This window comes from Netta rufina (genome assembly GCF_964035555.1).
Source record: "Netta rufina genome assembly, chromosome: 1".
In the NCBI taxonomy this organism is placed as follows: Eukaryota; Metazoa; Chordata; class Aves; order Anseriformes; family Anatidae; genus Netta; species Netta rufina.
Window position 1 is genome coordinate 137622464 of NC_140123.1, and position 21545 is coordinate 137644008.

Genomic DNA, 21545 nt, shown 5'->3' on the forward strand with positions numbered 1-21545 from the left:
TCTGGGGGCCTGTAGTTAGCGCTGTCCCCCAGGGGTCGGTACTGGGTCCAGTCTCGTTCAACTTACTCATCAATGACCTGGAACAGAGTGCACCCTCAGCAAGTTTGCTGAGGACACAAAGCTGAGAGGAGTGGCTGATACCCCAGGGGGCTGTGCTGTCATTCAGATGTACCTCGCCAGGCTGGTGGGATGGGCTGAGAGGAACCTCGTGAAGTTCAACAAGGGCAAATGCAGGGTCCTGCACCTAGGGAGGAATCACACCAAGCACCAGTGCAGGCTGGGAGCTGGGGGCTGACCTGCTGGAGAGCAGCTCTGCAGAGAGGGGCCTGGGAGTTCTGTTGGACAGCAAGCTGACCATGGGCCAGCAATGTGCCCTTGTGGCCAAGAAGGCCAACGGTATCCTGGGGTGCATTTGGAAGAGTGTTGCCGGCAGGTCAAGGGACGTGATCCTCTCCCTCTGCTCAGCCCTGGTGAGGCCTCACCTGGAGTATTGTGTCCAGCTCTGGGCTCCCTGGTACAAGAGGGAAATGGAGCTACTGGAGCGAGTTCAGAAGAGTTCTAAGATGATTAGAGGACTGGAGCATCTGTCATATGAGCACAGGCTGAGAAAACCAGGCCTGTTCAGCCTGGAAAAGAGAAGACTGAAGGGAGACCTCATCAATGTATATAGATATCTAAAGGGAAGGTGTTAAGAGGATGGAACCAGACTCTTTTCAGTGGTGCCCAGCGACAGGACAAGAGGCAGCAGGCACAAACTGAAGCACAGGAAGTTCCAGCTGAATACGAGGGGCACTTCTTTACTGTGAGGGTGACAGAGCACTGGGACAGGTTACCCAGAGAGGCTGTGGAGTCCTGTTCTCTGGAGATATTCAAAGCCTGCCTGGATGCCATTCTGCACAGTGTGCTCTAGGTGATCCTGTTCAGCAGGGGGGTTGGACTGGGTGATCTTCAGAGGTCTCTTCTAACCTTGGTCATTCTGTGAGAATTCTGTCCAATATGAAATTTGAATATTACATCTTAATTTCAGATCTACACTATTTAGAATTTTCAGAGCTTCCTTTTTTCTTTCTTACGTCTAGAGCATTAATTTTTTAACTCAGCCTCACCTGGAGTACTGTGTGCAGTTCTGGGTACCACAGTACAAAAAGGACATGAAACTATTGGAGTGTCCAGAGAAGGGCTACAAAGATAGTGAAAGGCTTGGAGGGGAAGATGTACGAAGAGCAGCTGAGGTCACTTGGCCTGTTCAGCCTGGAGAAGAGGAAGCTGAGGGGAGACCTCATCACAGTCCACAGCTTCCTTGTGAGGGGGAGTGGAGAGGCAGTTGCTGATCTTTTCTCTTCAGTAGCAAACGATAAGACCTGTGGGAATGGCGTCAAGCTGCAACAGGGGAGGTTCAGGCTGGATATCAAGAAGAGGTTTTTCACTGAGAGGGTTGTCGCACACTGGAACAGGCTTTCCAAGGACATAGACACAGCACCAAGCCTGTCAGAATTTAAGAAGCGTTTGGAATGTGCACTTAGTCATATGGTCTGAGTTTCTGAGTGGACCTGTGTGGAGCCAGAAGTTGGACTCGTTGATCCTTACGGGTCCCTTCCAATTATTCTATGATTCTATGAATTTTAAGAGTAGTTACATACACTCATTAAGCTCATGTTCCTGTGGAAAATACAGATTTGTAAAGAATTGACATTATCATTGCTTGTCAAATGAATATGCTGTTCTTCGATGTTTCCCTGGTGTTCAGAGCCAAAGCATGAAACTCAGGAACTTTAGTGCATCTCCATTGTTAGATGGTAAATCAATAAATATACTTCCAGAATGAATTATTTAAACTGATCTTCTGTGGCCTTATTAGATAGTACAAGGAACAAGTGCACATCCTATTGAGTGATAAATCAAAAAGATTTTGAAGTGATATTTTACAGACTTGCAGAAGAAAATGCCAGCCACTCTTGTAAATGGGCACGTAAAGCAGGCACTGTTGTGTAGCATTTACATCAAACTTCATCAGATTGGGTGAAGCCCTTACTTGGAAGGAATGTGGCCAGCTTAAACTTTTGTATAGGTACTCACGATAATGCACTTTCATTCTCTCTTCTAACTCTTTCACAGGCATAGTTTTGTTTGTGTCAGCTCTAGCACTCTGATTCCTTACTATTACTTCTTTACTAATGATTAATTTCCTTTACTTTAGGGAATATTTAAAGTAGATACTCTAGCGTTGGATGGGATCTTCATGTTCGTGATTATACCTCTGTGTTCATAGTTGTACCCATTTGGCTTGTGACTTTGGACAAATTACTAATTCTGAAAAACTTGAGAAATTTATTGTAAGAAGACAGACTAAATTTTTTGCTTTTCACCTTGATTTGCCCAACAATGCCAGTGAGGGGTACTGTACTGACAGGAGCAGCCATAAATATGACCTGGCCCTAATGGGAACAATACTGACAGAAAATGTCTGTTAAAACACTAGCAGAAGAAAATGCCTTCCAGTCTGAAAACTGCTTGACCCGTGAACCAGGAGTATATTTGGAAGGTATCACTGGCCTCCTGAGGTGCAGCTGAGTACCTAAGAAGTGGGGACATCCTGAGGATACCATCCATAAAGGGAAAATAAGGAACTGGAACAGCAACTTACCATCTGAAAAGCAGAAAGTAGCCTGGGAAAAGTAAAAATATTTTGTCTCAGAGAATAGGAAACCTCATCTATTGGTTCTCTCACGTGAAACAAATTAGCAGCATCTGTTGGCTGCTCTAAGAGGTGGTATCCTATGCCCTTTTATGTCTCAGAGATATAAAAATTGCTGTTTTTCTGTCCAGGATGGAACCTTTCTTTCTGAAAATGCCCTGTGCTGTACAAACTTTCCTTTCCTATAGGACATCCTAAACAAATTTTACATCTGCTGTGGAGGCCTGTCTGTCTCCAAACTCTGTAATGCAGATTATATTTGAAGCGAAACTTTGTTATTTGTTTGGTCCTGCTCCTGAGCCTATTTCTGATTATCTGTCTCTCCTGAGAGTTTTTTGTTTGTTTGTTTGTTTGTTTGTTTGTAATTAGACCATTTTGAGGTCAGTATTTTATAATTAGATCCCTCTGAGGTTGATTTGGCATTGCCCTTCCCTCCCACCTCCGCTTCTGAGATCAGTTTGATGCGATATCAGTAGTTTTATTAAAGTTGTATTTATGTACATAATCTGCCATAAGTACTTGATATTTATAACTGTCGTAAGTGTAGTTGTTATAATATTGATAACTTCACAATTCATAAGTATATTCAGTACAATAGTGTTGATAACTTGTTGAACCTATGCTAATCTGTATTTGCTACTATATTACTACTTCTTACTGCGTCTAATTGCCTTCATACCTCTAATTGCTACTACTGTTAATCTGTACTATTCCCCAGATATCTACTACATAGAAAAATTTGCTTTCTGGTAATATTGTAACAGCTTTTTATCTATATACAATGCTTGCCTTTTTAATCATAGTGTATTTGCTAGTGGTAATTTGTGGTAATCCGTGATAAATAGACAAGAAATCTTCATTGTCTTTGTTATTTACGGAATCTTAAAAAAACACTTGCAATCTCTATGCAACCACAGGCTAGGTAACTATGTGACTGTGACTGTGCTGGTCAACATAGAATCATAGAATCATAGAATATCCTGAGTTGGAAGGGACCCTTAAGGATCATCAAGTCCAACTCTTGACACCGCACAGGTCTACCCAAAAGTTCAGACCATGTGACTAAGTGCACAGTCCAATCTCTTCTTAAATTCAGCCAGGCTCGGTGCAGTGACCACTTCCCTGGGGAGCCTGTTCCAGTGTGCAACCACCCTCTCTGTGAAGAACCCCCTCCTGACGTCCAGCCTAAATTTCCCCTGCCTCAGCTTAACCCCGTTCCCGCGGGTCCTGTCACTAGTGTTAATGGAGAAAACATACTTGATCCACTGCGTCTCACTGTGTAGTGGGTTTACGTGACAAGGTTTTGGTAGCAGGGGGCCATAGGGGTGGCTTCTGTGAGAAGAATCTAGAAGCTGCCTCATGTTAGGTAAGGGCCCCACTTCCTACCAGAGCTGAGCCAATAAGCGATGTCATTTGTGCTAGTATTCTTCAGTATTCTGAAGAATACCAGTATTCAGTATTTTTTCTGTTAGAATACATAGTGAAAATGAGTATCCTCATTCTACAGAATTATTTTTATCATAATTTTTAATCCTCGTTATGCTTTTTTAGTACTTACTGCTTTCTCTCTCTTTTCTTTTTTTTTTCTGTTCATCATATTTTTCTCTTCAACCAATTCTGTAGATTTATTCTGTAAAAAATATGACCATCTCAGTATTTTTTAATGCAAAACATCTGAGTTTGCTTACTTATGGTGCCAGTGATATCTCTGTATCTCAATGTGATTAAACATCAGATGTTGTATATTTTATTCAAAGTAATACTTTGGTTTTTTACACTTCAAAATATTTCCATCTTTTGTTTTTCTGCTTCATTTCAGTTGTTGCAGGGCTTCACAAACAAACAAAACAGTTTTATTCAAGAAAATCTGAATGTAATAAGTATATATAGCAATAATTTCAGACTTTTTGCAAAGATGGCCCTTTCACTAGAAAGGAACTGAATAACTGAGCAGAAGTTTCTAATCAAATTTAGTGGAGTTACAGACTGATGAATTTGTTCTTAATGGTGTTATATGGCCTTTCATAATGAAATTAAACATGTTTTGTTTGATTCTCGTTGTTTTTTGTTTTACTTTGAACATGGAACTCTTAGAAAACAAAGAATTTTATTCATTTCAACTTGAATTCCATTCAAAAACAATAGATCTGTGGTGCAAGTTCTGTTTGGTGTTGCTCTGTAATCGGTGCAAGATAAGGTTCATGATGTCTTTGTTTTAAATCACATTGGAAAGCTGGTGCAGAAAACGCATCATCTGCAGTACAATGTGATTTAAGAAAACATCACTGAAAAAGCAGTGCTGCTCATTGATAAGAGTTAAATGCTGAGACTTTAATGAAGTGTTCATATTGCAGATATTGTAAACCATAGGAGAAGCATTTTTACATAAAGGCAAAAAAAATACAGAATGTTTCCATCCACAGATATTTTTACATACTACTGTGGCTAAAATAAAGAGTTTTATTTGAAAAACATATTCAGAATGCCTTATGAAAGAAGACTTCCTGGAACCTTAAGAATTAAAAAAGATGAAAAGATAGAAAAAGATATGCTGAGCAGGAGAAGGGTTTGATGTTCTGAGAAAGTTGAATGTAATAATCAAAACATTGCAATGTATTAGTTAGCTAGTCAGTAGGTAACATTACAACAGCATTTTAAAGTTACAATCTTGATTTTATCTTTAATAAGAGAGTGCTTCAGAAGTCCTACCATTCACAGATATACAAAAAAAACAAAAACAAACAAACAAAAAAAAAACACCACAATCAATCAAAAAACAACAACAACAAACAGAAAAATCAGAGAAAATTAAAAAAAAAAAAAAGAAAACAAAACAAAAGAAAACAGAGAACCATTTAGAATATCTGTGGAGTACTGAAGTAAAGTTAAGAAATAAAAAGTTTAGTATTCAGAACAAGTTGAATTGAGCATATATACAGTATCCAAAAATACTAGAGGTATACATTTCTTCATGCAAGATAGCAAAAATGAGGAAAATACTTGGTCTTTACTTTCTTAATATTATGTCATGTCTGTATGTAGTATATAATATTTTCATATTTTTGTACAGGAAAAGCATAAGCAGGAGTTAGAAGATATGAGACAAGCTGGACATGAAGCTTTGAGTATTATTGTTGAAGAATTCAAGGTAAACAAGTTGTCAAGTTAGCACAATTTCCAGTGTAACATCATATAATAAGTATGCACTACCGGCAGTCTTCTTTAGTATTAACTAGTTTGGTTGTTCAGCCTCTTTAATTATAAAACTGTCTTTTCAGTTGTTTCCAATTTATTCTGTTTGTCCTGAAAGTTTACATGACATGTTTTTTCACTCTGCACTTTGGGAAACTTCAGATAAAGCATGTTAGCCAAGTGATGAATCTTAAAACTGGAATAAAACAAAAGTTCTCAGACAGTTGTGGTAAACTTCACATTAGCTACATTTTGGACCTCTCCAGTCTCAAAAATCTGTACTTGCAGGAAAGCAGCCTTACAGAGCAATTGAGCAGTTTAGTTGGTTTGTTTTGTTTTATCTATACAACACTAAGACAAGAAGATATGTATAAATTAAGGCAGAATCTGTAAACCTCTCATGCTGTTCCTATTTGTGCTGAGTCAGTAAGATACAAGAAGTGGATGTTATTGTGGAGGATAAATGTGTCTTTTGTACTGTTACTAAAACTTGCTAATACGTGCACAAAACTGATTCAAAAACAGAGATTATTGTTATTTCAGATAAAAACTGACTCATCTTAGGTGTAGGTATGGCAAAAGATTCTAATTAGACTTAATAGAGGTAAAGAAGATCTGACTGGACAAAGAAACTGATAATAAGAAATGGAAGATAAGGCTCTTGCTGGGAATGATAAGGGAGACATGAGACATAGTATGCAATTAGAAGCTGGGATCACTAAACTGACAATGTTGTTAGTTAGGTTTGGAATGGAACTGGCAAACTAAAAAGGATTGGATTGAGGCTGTGTCATCTGATTCAAGCAATAAACTGAAAGCTTGAGCATAGAAGCTGATCAAGAAGCCTGCAATACTTTGTTGGGGAGGGTAGGCTTCTTTATTTTTAAGAAATATCCAAAACTTACTCACAATGTATTTTTCTTTCTGGAGTTGTCAGGATCTGCAGCTCCAGGAGAGCCATTTATGCCAGATTCCAAGTCTGCCACAAAATTCGAAATCTAAATGCTGTTCAAAAAGGTGGTTGGTTGGTTGGTTGGTTTGTTTGTTTTGTTTGGCCTCTGCTTCTTATGTGTAAGGTAGGCCTACCAAGTTCTAAATCTGAGAAAGTTACACTATGTAGAGGACCTGCTGATGCTTTTAGGACCACCGACTTGAAGACAGTTTATGTAGTAGGCTTCAGAAAAGTATAAAACATGAAACAGATTTGCAACAACTTTTAACAAGAATACCATTTAATAATTTTGCTAAAAAACTGTTATCAGTGTTCTAGTCAATATTGAAATTGGACTATCTGTAGAAAAATGTCTGTCTTCATCAATATAACTTATACAAATTTCATCAAAAGGGAACCTATTCAGAAAGAAGTTTCATTAGTTTTCATTCCTGAGAGAAGTTAAGCTTGTTCATTGGCGATGTCCCTTTGCTCCAGACCTTCCTCATTTTGTTTCAGGAGAATTGTTGCATTTCTTTTCCCTTCTTCTTACTCCTTCGGGATTTATTTATTAATTTATTTTTTACAATGGAAGTTCTCAAATGACAGAATTACAGAATGGTTTAGGTTGGAAGCGATCTCTGGAGGTCAACTGTTACAGCCCCTCTGCTCAAGCGGGGTCACCTAGAACAGGTCGACCAGAACCATGTCCAGACTACTTTTGAATATCTCTGAGGAGGGAGACTTCACAACCTCTCTAGGCAACCTGTTCAAGTGCTCTGTCAACTGCACAGAACACAAATGCTTCCCGATGTTCAGAGGGAACATCCCGTGTTCCAGTTTGTGCCCATCGCCTGTTTGTGCCCTTGTCCTGTCACTGGATACCATTGAAAAGAGCCTAGATCTGTGCTCTGTTTGCACCCTTCCTTCGGGTATTTGTTGATGAGATCCCCCACTGAGTCTTCTCTTTCCCAGGCTGAACAGTCACAGCTCTCTCAGCCTTTCCTCATAGGAGAGAGAAATGAGTGTGTCCTTCAGAATGTCCACTTTGGATGGCCCACCAAACACATGGTGTATCTCAGCCTTTTTCACTTCCATTTCATACTGGCTGGGTATAAAATGTCTGTCTGTTACCATGTGACCTTATTTTGAAAAAAACGGTGAGCCATTTGTAACTGTGGCTTTTGTGTTTCCTCCTTTTTATTTCTGAAATATATGCAAATTGTGAAATACAAAAAATCTCTAGTAGTGAATGAATAGTCTTCACCATATTAAAGCCTTTGTGTGAGCTAAAGGAGAGTTTTGCATGGATAACGTTGTCCTTTTTAAGGAATAACCTCTTCATGTATAGCTGGGTAAAGAGAGATACTTAAGTGCTATATCGTTTTTTAAAAGATATTTAACAAGTCAACATCAGCTCTGAAGATCTGATTTGCCACCTGGAAAAGAAGATTTACATTTTTCAGTTTCTATGATTTGGTACAAAAGATTAGGCTTTTAATTGAATACTGTGATTCCAAGAAATATTTATATTTAGCATATTATTTCTCATAGACTGTTTATATTCAAGTTACATAAAGACATTCTTTAATACCAGGGAACTGTGGCATGAATATACTTCATACAAGTCTTCCTGTTGCCTCATTGGTTAGTTGCCATATTTTTGTCAATGAGATCACAGTACTCTGAGGAGAAATAACATCAGATATGCCAGCCTCTGTGTAAAATACTGCTACCAACCTTTTCTGCAAACATAAAATAGATTAGCAGGAAAATAAGTATGCTATCTTAAATATATATATTTCTCTTACAGCTTAAATACCTTCTTTCGTAAGCCTTTACCATGTGGGGGAAAAGATGTGGAATTACAGTGAACTGAATCCTTAGAGAATTTAGTGAAGGCAAACCTGTTCTATGGTTTTGAGAAAAATCTCATGGATTCTTTTAAACTTTTCATTCATGGTTAATATTTCAATATGGAACAAGGGTTAAGATTTTTTTCCTGAAGTGAATGAGCCATAGAATCATAGAATATCCTAGTTGGAAGGGACCCACAAGGATCATCAAGTCCAACCCCTGGGTCTCCAAAGGACCACCCAAAAAAACAGGCTCTATGTCTGACAGTGTTGTCCAAATGCTTCTTGAACTCTGGCAGGCTTGGTGCTGTGACCACTGCCCTGTCCCAGCGCCCGACCACCCCCTGGGTGCAGAACCTTTTCCTAACCCCTAGCCTGACCCTCTCCTGTCCCAGCTTCATGCTGTTCCCTCGGGTCCTGTTGCTGTCCCCAGAGAGCAGAGCTCAGCGCCTGTACCTCTGCTCCCCTTGTGAGGGAGCTGCAGGCCGCCATGAGGCCTCCACTCAGCCTGCTCTGCTCTGGGCTGAACAAAACAAGGGACCTCAGCTGCTCCTTACCTGTCTTCCTCTCTAGGCCCTTCACCATATTTGTTTCCTTTGGACACTCCTTGTTTCTCCTTTTTTTTTTTTTCTTTTTTTCTTTTCTTTTCTCCTTTGGACACTAACATTTTTAACACTGCTGGCTCATGCTTATGAGCGAGGAGCCTTACATATAGCATTTGTTTAGCTTAGGAGTGTAAAATAAATCTGATTAATCCTTTTAGTGAAATATAAATTGTGGAAGTTACTGACTTTCTTATTTCATTTATGATTAGCCATGCTTCATTTAGTGTTGAAATATGTCTTCTTTGGTGCTTAAGACTCTGCTACACTAGTACAAATAATTTATATGAAAAAGTGGTTTCCATTTTTAGTAATTTTAAAGTATCAACTAATTAATCCACCACTTCCTTGAGCGTAGAATGTCATCTAACTTTGTCTAGGGTTTTGTTTAAAAAGCGTAGGAAGGAAAACCTTGCTTACAATAGTCCTTACTTACATAGTCCTATTTTGCATTTCTTGGGTTTTAATAAAACAAACTAATGTAGATTATTCCAGTAAAATGCTTGTTCATGGCCCAAATTAGGTTCTGTTACAGTCATGACTATCGGAATTATGACACATCCTCTCAGATACTAGCCAGTTATCACTTTCCAGTACCATCTCAAACAAAGTTCTTCTAGTATGTGTGAATATAATGCCAGAACCATTCATCATTAGCTCTATAAAATAAATCCCAGAATCCTCTTAATTAGTTGTTGAAACCCTGTGTAGAACAGTGAAATACTTGTTCTGTGTTCCTGGTGTACAAAAGTCTTCCTGTTGATAAACATGTGTCTTTCTTTTGATGCACAAAGCAAAAGAGTTTTTTGTTGTTGTTAGGATTTTGTTTGTTTTTAATTACAAGATTTGATTTGATTAGTAATCAAAAAGTTATTAAATTGTTAAATTTAGAGTAGATTGTTACTCTTTGCAGATTTATTGTGGTGGCCTTTTTGTTCTGTTGTATCTTTCATCACATAAAAATGAGTTACATGTATATTTTCTGATAGATCACTTCCTCATATTTTGAGGAATGTTTTCTTCTAAAACAGACAATATTTCAGCATATTGGTCTTACATTGCTATCTTAGCCCTAGGCAGACAGAATCACAGAATCACGAATCATTTAGGTTGGAAGAGACCTCCAAGATCACCTAGTCCAACCTCTGACCTAACACTAACAAGTCCTCCACTAAACCATATCACTAAGCTCTACATCTAAACTTTAAAACTTTTAAAGACTGCAGGGATGGTGACTCAACCTGACACTTCCCTGGGTAGCCCATTCCAATGCATAACAAACCTTTCAGTAAAGAAGTTCTTACTAATATCCAACCTAAACCTCCCCTGGCGCAACTTTAGCCCATTGCCCCTTGTCCTATCACTGGGCACATGGGAGAATAGACCAACTCCCTTTAATTTGTCTCATGAAGAACTGATGGCTAGGAAAAGATTCCTTATTTTTATAACGTAGGAGTAGTCATACAACAGTGATGATAATACATGTATTTTAAATGTAATTGTAAATATGACAAAATATCACTCCCTTCTTTTTAGTAAGGATAATGTTACATGTAGTTGTGACCCTAGAACAATGAATGAGATTCTAAGAAGTTATTATACTGCAAAGGTTTGATTGCGTGAGTTTGAAGTTCGTTTCTAACAGGAGCCCGAGGAAAAGAGCGTTTTGTGGAAAATAAATCCTTAAACTCACATGCCAGTAGAGATAAATACCTAGATAAACTCAGTATAGCATTCAAACTATAGTCATTAGTCATTGCTATACCAAAACCAACTGCAAATGAAACTGAAGTTATATTATACCACTTCACAGAAACATGTTACCCTGTCCTTATAAGTGAATCAAATATCTTGTACATTATGCCTTTGAAACACCAGCCTAAAATCCAGTGCACCGTTTAGTCAGGAAAGTGATTAGTGAAACCATGAAACTTTTTCATACTGTGATGCATATCAAAATGCCTTGACTTTGTGTAACTTCTGAGAATTTTACACGAGAAATACTGGTTGACTTGATATGTAAAATTTTATAGCAGGAGCAATGTTAAAGCTGTAGTAACACACTCTAATACAACTATGGGTAGAAACAATTCAGCCCATTCATCACAACTTTTATCTCATCGGGGCCCACTTCATTGTAAATTCCAAGTGGGCCCTGACCTAAGTAGGAGTGTAATTGCTTTCATTTTGGTTAATATTCATTCGTACAACACACACAGATATATATATATATATATATATATATATATATGTATATATATATCTTCATTCTGTAGCACATAAAAAGAATGTATTGTATTTAACTTAAAGGAATGCTCACCTGAAAATAGCCTGATCATGAAAATACGCAATGCCTGAAGTGGATAATTTGTATTCTGTTGAAAAAGAAAGTGTGGAAAAGAGTTTTATTTATATAGTATGTGCATTAGATAAGAACTGTCTTACAACATGGAAAATCAAATATTACATTTTATTTAGTGTATCATCTCCCAGGATCAGGGAAGAATTTTGATTGCATCCTGTCTGTTTTATTGGTTAATTGGTCAGCAATTGGTAATTGTATCTTGCCCTAAAATAAATTAGTAGGAATTGGTTAGTGGTGGAGAAAAGATACTGAATGAGGTGGTAATTTTCTAATGCTATGAGGCATAACAGTTCTTATGTACTATTGATGAAATTAACACTAGCATTTAATGAAGTTTGTGTTTGAAGTAGAATGGTAACTTTTCTTTCAACTAGATAACTTTATTTATATATTTTTAAATTGCTTGTTTTAGCCATTTGGACTTTTCAGTTTTGAAGTAAAGAAGGTGTTTGATATACTGGCTTATATTTAGTTACTGAAGCAAATGAATGATGTTTGAGAGGAGAAAGAAATTGGAGAGAATATTTATTTGGATTCGCTAAGGGTTTTCATGAGTACTTTTAACTAACTCATAGAACAGAATGTAGCAGCCTGTACATCATGATGAGCACTTCAATTGTTCTAATGTTTTCAAATAATGCTACACCTGAGAAGTCTATTTTTTGGCAGGTATTATAATGACTTTTATACTGTTTTTCAAAAGGAATGAAAGAAATGAAAGGAATAAACTCTAATTTGTTTTTCCGCTTGTTTTTTTTTCCTGAGAAATTTTTAATTTTTAATATTAATATTTATTAACATTATTTAATATTATTAATATTATTTATTAATATTATTTAATATTTTTACTTGGTTGTGAGAGAGATTTGGCAATTTGTTACTGTTCGGAATTTATTTGGGGGTAATAGTTATATTTTGGCTATATGTTTCAAGAAGGATTCTCCTAAACTCTAGCTTTTGGCCTGCAACAAATCCTGGTCTAGGCAAGCAGCTGTGGTTTCTACTGTCAGTAGAATTAAAACAGAATGCACTGGTGTTGGGTAAATGGATATATATTAAAAATGGTATATATATTTTTTTTTAAAATGGGTATTTGTATTAAAAATAGGCCCAAGTGTATGTGCTTTGGTTTTTAGCAAAATTCTAATTATCACACTTTTGCCTTGATTTGAGGACAAATTTGTGGATAAATTTTAGAAAGCAACCTGTACTGTGTACCTAAAACAACTTGCAGAAGTGCAGGATAGATTTTTTGAAAATCTGTGTCTTTTGTCCAATTGCAATTATATTTTCTGATATTTAAACTTTTCAGGTTGAACAGTACAGTTTTTCAGTCTCTAGTCTGTATTCAGTGATGCTGTTCTCTAGAGTTCCCACAGTACGTGTAGAATGTTATTAATTATGGTCCAGGACTACCTAATTATACAAAGGAACAAGACTTTTAGCATTGTGGGAATTTTTCTGAACTTGTTATACAAACTAAATCTGACCATTGTTAAAGCATATAGTAGAGTAAATAAGATGTGTATTCCCCTGAGGATACTCAAGAAGTTCTTATGATAGTTGGATGTCATTTCAGTTTAGTGTCTTCCAAAATTATTCTAATATATGAAATTGAGAATTCAAGTTTTCTCTTCATCCAAGCTCAAACAAGGGTTTGGACTAATTCACTTAGGTAAGTTTTATTTTGTTTTGATGAAATTCCAGTTTATAAAATGAAGACGGACTAAGTTTTAATGTTTCTGGCACACCAACTTAAAAATATTTTGTACTGTCATTTAAATGTATGAGGGTTTTGATGATATTTTGGAGATAGAATGGCTTGTGTGATGTTTATAACCAGTCATACATAAAGCTAAAACAGATGTGAAGACACTTTGGAGAACATGTTCTTAAGGGGTTTCATTCTTTTTATGTCAGAAGTCACCAGACATTTTTGGTTACTGAAGAAAAAGCAGGATAAATTCTCTGGTATATTTTTGGGGGTTAGGAGAGTGATAATAAAGAAGGGAAGACACAAGACTGTTGGAATGGTTTGGAAAGTTTCTGATAGCTTAAGCTTCAGAAGAATACTTGCTTTACTGTCATTATCATCATACAAATCTTGTTATTTGTAATATTCATATGTTGCTTACACAGCCATACTGTGCCTAGTTAGTTATATGTGAGCATTATCCATTAACAATGTGATTTTTTTGTTTGTTTGTTTAAAAACACACTTAAAGTTGTTCATGTACTTATGGCCAGAGCAGTGAATGGGAAATACAAAACAATTTGGTGATGGAATATGATCTGTATCAGTGATGTGATTTATTTCTGTGTCAAAGTAACAAGAAGAAGGTAACAATTGTCTGAAATGATTAATGAATGCTAGCATTTAAAATATCTTATCATACACTTAAACCACGTAGTTTACAGACACTAGAACCTCTCCTCCAACCTGCAAATAAGAATCCCCAATGTTCTAGCACATTCTACTATCACTTTTTTTTTATCCCTCACACATAGTTTACTGCCAAGAATTCAGAGATATGGGTGTTAGAATAAGAACTACCAACACTAACAAGTTCTTGAAATTTTAGAACTTAAACAAAAAAAGACTTAGTCTGTAGTGGTTCAAGAGCAGCTACCCTATTCTTCAGGAAAGGAAAATCAGGACTGAGGCACAGTATAGACTCCTAATTTTCCTTTTTGGTTGAAATTCACTGTTTACTCCAGATGATATGAAAGAACATCTAATGATTTCTTTCATTTCTTTCTGGAAGGATGAATATAAAACATCAGACTATAATCCACCTGATATCCAATAGATTTTGGAAAAAGACCTAAAGGTTTGCTATTTCATATCAACTCTGATAGTTTCTTGTAACTTTTTTGAGTCATCTTAAGTACATGTACTGAAACTGAGGATAATGAGCAAAATCAATTCTTACAATATGTAGTATTTTACCTTGTTACCATGTTTTTGACCAAAGAAAAGCCACTGGATATGTTAAGTTAACGTAATTTAGGGAAGTACTTCTGGATTTAGGGAAATTAAATATAGATGTGTTGATTTGGTGCCCTTTTCCTCAGCTATTAACTTTTTCAGTGCTACTTTCTACTCCAGGATTTGGTTTGCTTTTAGAACCTTTGTGGATGGAATACACGCTGGGGGACAGAATAAGCAATGCTGTAACAGCTGTACTATCATCTTATTATATATATTTTTCATCCATGTAACTTTAATTCATAGGACTTGTATACTCTAAATCCAGAGGAATGTATGCATCAACAGTCAGTTTTCATAATCATGCAGCTAACGATGAATAAAAATAGCATTAATCTGTTTTTTCTAATGAAGTACTGTAGAGAGTTTGAAAGGATGACATTTGCAGTCATGGAAAAGTGTTTAAAATATTAACATCTTTTGGTGACTTTCTCATGCAAAATATCTGGTTGATTTTCTGAAAAAGAATGTGTTGGGTTTTTTTCTTTGTTTTTGCTTTTATCAGTCAATGAGGCGATCTCTTTTCATCTGTCATGAAACAATTAATATAATTTGTAAAGATACTAGAATTTTCAGCTCACTCAGTGTCATTCTGTTCTTAAAACGGACTTTTACATGTGACGTTTTGATTTGACTTACTCAAAAGCCAAAGTAAAAAACATAAACCTCTGTAATTGAAGGAGACAAATGGCTAAGTCTCATTCTCCAGTGGAGTCCATGTTGTCAGTAATTAACTTTTTCAGTCCAGAGGGATTCAGATATCCAGTAGCTGAAAACTCTGGAACAGTCGTGACTTATTTGGCAGCAGCCATCTTGGCAAAGTACCAGCCTTTCTATTGCCTTTCAGAGTGTCACTGTAGATCATGCATACAAAAAGTTGTATGTTGTATTGGTTACAGACTACTCTTCCTGTTGGACCTTTTGACGTGTTTGGGTTTTGGTGATCATTTTGGTTTGGTTTTGTTTTTGTTTTGGTGTGGTTTGTTTCTTTGTTATTTTGGCATGATGGTCTTCATCCTGATTGCGTTGTTTAATTGCTATGCTAGTACTTATCGCAGGAGTTTCAAACCCTTTTCATCACCTGTAATACTGAAGAACCTTGAGAATTTTTCTCCCTTCCCAGACTATCTATTGCCATTAGATGATACCCTGCATCAACTATAGCAAATGTGAATTTGAAAAGTATGGAAAATAATGTATTAAAATCTGGAAAAATTGCAGTTTAACAAACATAATCACCATCATATATTGTAACAATTCTCCACGCATAAATATTCCTTGGATTGAGGTTTACTGCTCAAATTTCTTTCCAGGTGCAGTATTGGTATATAAATAGTTCAGAATACCCAAGTTCACATATTTGAAACAGCTTATGTCATCTGTACTGGCCAAAAACCTTAAAATGCTTGGGTAACAGGCAGAGGGAGGGAGAAAAAGGCAAAACTCTTTAGAAGCAGCACCTGTGGAGGACATTGCCTGCTGAGAAAAAAATTTCCTGTAGTATTTGGAAGCCAAGGCAGTAAGATTAATATAGAAGTAGTCATTTATAATGTTAAAACTTCACTAAGAAAATCACAAAGAATCATAAAATGATCTTGTGTTTTTGTGTGAGTTCTTTTTGTCTCTTTCAATTTTTCTTTCATTACAAAAAAAAAAAAATTAGTAAAACTTAGAGGCTAAAACTGAGGAGAAGTAAATGTCACACACTTTTTTCTAAAATTAGCGAATTCTATTTTGTCAGTAATTTTTCCATCAAAATTACAAGAATGGAAAATTTGCATATATAATACCCTGGGTTTGGTATTCAACATGTACCCTTTTGTATTGTGTATTCCTGGTGTACTGTCTATTGATTTTAAAATTATAACTGTGTTGTTTTTCAAGATGTGGATAATCTCTCCTTTTTTCTTACCCCCCAAGTTAGTTCAAGGAAAGATAGTGGATACAAGTACACACTTAAATACATTTTATATTTCATTTGTATAAACTGGAATGTTAATCAGAGTTCTCTTTACGGAGAAAAACAAACAAACAAACAAAAACCCTTACCACAAATCAAACCGTTGTTTGCTTTTTCAGATCTACAAGCCTAAACAGCTATAGATTGAAGTTTGAGACTGAAAACTTGATTCAATTGTAGCTTTGACTAGCTTAGAAGTTCACGCCAAATTGGAAATGAATTATAGCTGAACCAAAACTATTAAAATAGTATCACTGTAGACATTAATTCTTGGTTTTCTTGGTCAATGTTTTGTGCCCAGTTTAGTCATGGTAAAAAATGTAATATGGTACTGAGAAGAAGAAAATATTAAAAAGCCAAGAGTATGTTTGCCTGATTACTTGGTGCTGTTTGTTGTTTTTTTTTGTGTGTGTGTGTGTGTGTGTTTTTGTTTTTTGTTTGTTTGTTTGTTTGTTTTTGTTTTTGTTTTTGTTTTTTTTCCCAGAAGTTTGAGGAAAGATGCTACTTTTTGCATTTTAAGACAGCTAGATATAAGTTGATTATTTATTATATAAGACTTGTAAATTCTGCCTTTGATTACTGGAAAGGCATCAGTTCAAATTATGATGATGTACTTATGATCACAACTATTTCTGTAGCGGATGTAGTTCATTCTTAAGTTAATGCATGACCTTCAGTTTAAATTTTAAGCATACTGCTGTAAGCAGTTGTTTATCTAAGGTACGACAATCCCTTTAAGCTGATAAAGTTTCTTATGTGGTGGAGGTGGAAGATTTTTGAAAGCCAAAGAAATTCCAAATAGGAAAAGAAGATCCATTTAACTCCTCCAAAAATATAACTGTTTATATTAAAGACCTAAAGGATAACCTCAGTTTTGGCTAAAGGTAGATGTATTTAGAGCTTCTGAATTGTTTTGTATTGAGGAAGAAGGAAAAAAAAAAAAAAAAGAAGCAAGTAGTTAGAGACTAGTTGATAGATGCAAAGAGATTCTGAAAATCTCAAGTGACCACTTTCTCTAGAACTGTACAAAGTGTAGACTGAGGTAACAAATGTGGTAAGAATTTAGAAGTAGATCCACATCAAGTCTGATGCCATCTGCAGTTACAGTCCTGCAACTGGCTGTTGTCACAGAATGACCCTTTCCATCCTGTGTCAAGTTCATTGCACAATATATAGGAGGAAAAATGAGTTACCAAGAGCATCCATGTTGAAATCCTACCCTTTACTTTATGCTACAGATACCCTAGGCTAGTTTCTGCTGTAATCTTGTTTGAACTGATTCATTGAGCTATGGAAAGAAGGAATATTGCTTCAAGAATTGCTTGATACTAAATCAGTGGCCACAGCTCTATGAAGCATCAACAGCTCTATGGAGCAGAATAACTGTGTAATTAAGAATGAAAATGGCGTTTCAGCAGTGGTAAATAGTTGCGCAGAGTAGCAATTTATCAAACTTTTAGTGTTGTACTATATAGTATGGTATAGGATATTAGTTAATTAGTAAATTAGTTTTGTTAATTAGTGATTTAAGTAGTTTATTATCTGTAAATTTGCATAAGATTTGCATGGATATCATTCATCTGTGCTTTATTTACCCATCAAGACATCTTAAATGGTTGTTATGAGCAAACAGTTTTCTGCAGGCTTATTTTCGTCTTTTCTTTTCTTTTTTTTTTTTTTTTTTTTACAATTGTGTAGGTGCTTTTTTTGACATCTTTATGCTCATCTCTACGTTTATGGTCAGCTGGAGCTAGGCAAATGTAGCATATCAGCCAAGAACATAATACTGTCATGGGCAACAGGTGCATGTTAAATGAGAATTAAAGAAAATCATCTCAAGTTCATCTTTTAATTTATTTTGAAAATTGTTTTCCCTCTGGTAATTTTTTAAATACAGAACATGAATTTTATATGGTACACCTCATTTTCTTTTAAATGACTTGAAAAGACAGTGTTTGAATTAAAATATTTTATTTTGATTTTAAAGGCCTGTCTGGCTGGATCTATCTCGCATAGAAAAAAGATTTTTTTTTATGGAAAGGTCTTATGACATAACATGGAAAGCTGTCTCTGAAGCAGTGTTTCACAGATCTGTGTGTCTCCTAACTTGACCAACTAATGGAATGGTCGAATACAGGATCATCTCTGTGGTACTATTTAAAATGTATAAATGTGTTAGAAGTGTAAACAATAGAAGAGGAAGGCTTTAGTTTCTGAATGTGGATTTTTCTGCATTTTATACAGAAAATAATAATTATAAAGTTCAGAAAATCTCTTTGTTCCATCTAATGGACAATATTTTTTTCCCTCAAAAAAAAATAAAAATATATCTCTCTACCATTTAATAGGAATTTAATAGTCACCAGTTAAGTTTGCATAGTAAAGAGTATAAAGTGGCTCAGTCTCTGGCCTAAGAAGAAACTGAGAAATGACATTATATTGTAAGGACTATTCTGCTACTGTTTTCCATACAATCAGAGTTATTTTTTTTTCTTTTTTTTTTTTTTTTCTTTTATGCCAGTTATACAAAACAATTCATGTCACAATGGTTTAGCAGGAAAAAAAAAAAAAAAAACACAACAAAGTACAGACTTTAATTTTTGCAAGTGATATGTGGCAATTTCAGTTTATACACAGTAGGATTTAGCATATAAAGTTTCATATACAAAAGTTATACTTCTTTGAGAGCTACATTTTTTGTGATTGCCTGAATTTATACCAACACAAGAACTGAATGTAGTTGGAAAGAAATTTGCTTTTATGAAAGTAAACTAGCCTGACTAGCTAAATCATGCAAATACCAGTAACTGTAGTCTTACACTTTGATTAAAGTACATGTCAAGTGGCATCCACCATTTGTTACCTCTTAAATTTTTCTGAACCTTTGCTAAAGGTACTACTATACAATACCATTACTGATATCCTGAAGAACAAGTTTGGCATAAAGAGGCTAATTAGTGAAAAACGTAGTTTAAAAAATTACTATTTCTTTATAACATGTTTTTTTATTGGTTTGGGGGTTTTCAAAAAAGCTTTCAATGCCATATTGAATGTGTTTTTTATGTTCCATAAAGTAAATACATCTCTAAAACAAAAGTCGTTTGAAAAAGGTACTTTTTTTCCTTTGTCTGCATTTGGGCCAAATGTCTGTTTTCTATAGAACTTACATCTGTTTTAACTTACACAGTAATTTCAACTAGTTTGCTATATTGATTACTAGTTAAAAATAGCTTCATCTAATGTGCATAAATAGTCCAATGAATATTTGGAAAGTGACATAAATATAATATTAGGGAAAAAAAACTTGCATAGCACACGAATTAAGTAAATCCTGAGTAAAAATACTAGCCTTGTTTAAGGAAGTTGGAGCATAATTCCTTCAAAATTCACTTTTTCATATATCTGATTTTTTTTTTCTTTTTCTTTCAGCATTCAGTTGCTGGAAATTCTGCAGAGTTCAGTCAAGTGCATGTGCATACATGTGTGCATGCATGCAGAGTTCCTAATTTTATTATCTTTTTGTTATTGTCTTCGTACTTCGGCTTTCTACACTTCGACTTCCACTGCTTCACATTTGAGTGTGAACTTCCTGGGGGGGCGTTCTTTTATGTTTTAAATTACTCAGAATTTCCATCTGCTTTTACTTGACTTGTGGTTGTGAAGATCATGCTTGGCCCATGGGATCTTACACTGTGCCGAGAGGATGTGGAGTTTTGTCAGCCAGTGAAATATGTCTGGCTTTTTTTTCCTTTTTTTTTTTTTTTTTCAGCAGCTTTCATATGCTTCTCTTCATGTGTGGTCCCACTGTACCCACTATATTTAACAGAAATACTCTATCTTCTCTGTGCTGCTCTCTTTTAAGCAGCCTGTGTATAAGAAACCTGAGATCCAAAAAATTTTAGTCTTGACTAAAAAGAAGGTAGTGTTACATAAAAGTACTTTAGTAGTTGCACATTCCAAAATTTATAACAGCATTCTGTGTTCTTGTTATACAAAAGTATTAGTTGATTTGCAGTTACCAATAAATATCCCTGTTATACCTTTGTTGAATATTCTCTGCTGCTTTTTTTTTTTTTTTTTTTTTTTCTTCCCAGGCACTGCTACAGTCTACAGTTCAACAGCAAGAAGCAGCTATTGAAAAGCAGTATATACTGGCAATCGAAAAACAGTCCCACAAATGTGAAGAACTTCTTAATGCTCAGGTATGGGTGTGGGCATGCAGAAGCCTTCATGATTATCTTTTAGCTTCAGCTCTTCTCTGTTTGAAAAAATATGTTTTTTGGATATCATCAATGAAAATAATCACTCTTTCATTTTGTGTCCTCAGCGTAACAGTAAACAGAGTTACTTAAAAATGCAAAGTAAATAATGACTCTCCATCTGTCGGTATCAAAAGTATCTCATGGCATTTAAATCCACTTAGAACAAATTCAAGAGTATAGCACTGAGAAGTAGTCTCAGTGCAACTTAGTATTTAATCCTTTAAGAACAGTCATTTTCTGTAGTCTTGGAGACAAGCATACAACTACTTTTAATTCACATAGTTAATACAGGATTTGATTGCATGGTATTTTCACAAATATTTGTAGGGGTTTTTTTTGTTTGTTTGTTTGTTTTTCCTGCCGTTACAGTAAGCACAAATATCTGTTGTCCAAACCTCTCTTTATTTCATAGAAATCTTACATAAACATTAAAAATTAAATATGAGGAATTACATAATCATAAATATATAAAGACTTACTTAAATATATAAATATATATATATAAATGTAACATGACTTGATTAAAGGTACACTGCATAGCAAGTGTGTCTTTAATGTGCAGAATCACATCAATTACTGATGAGCTTCTGAACATTGTAAATCTGGCTTGTTATTGAAAATGTTATGGCTTGTCCCCTTGAATCCAAACAATAACAAACATTAGTCTATATTAAAAACAAACAAACAAACAAA

At 35.4% G+C, this 21545-nt stretch overlaps 1 protein-coding gene across 1 annotated transcript in view; it reads left to right on the forward strand.

Annotated features, from left to right (window-relative positions):
- Positions 1-21545, forward strand: part of CCDC91 (coiled-coil domain containing 91) — a gene marked incomplete at its 5' end in the record, with an annotated part of 125415 nt that overhangs the window by 40604 nt on the left and 63266 nt on the right. Inside the window, 2 exons of the mRNA XM_084305815.1 lie at positions 5766-5843; positions 20685-20792. Coding sequence (XP_084161941.1) covers positions 5766-5843; positions 20685-20792 — 186 coding nt within the window. The remainder of the gene's footprint in view (positions 1-5765; positions 5844-20684; positions 20793-21545) is intronic.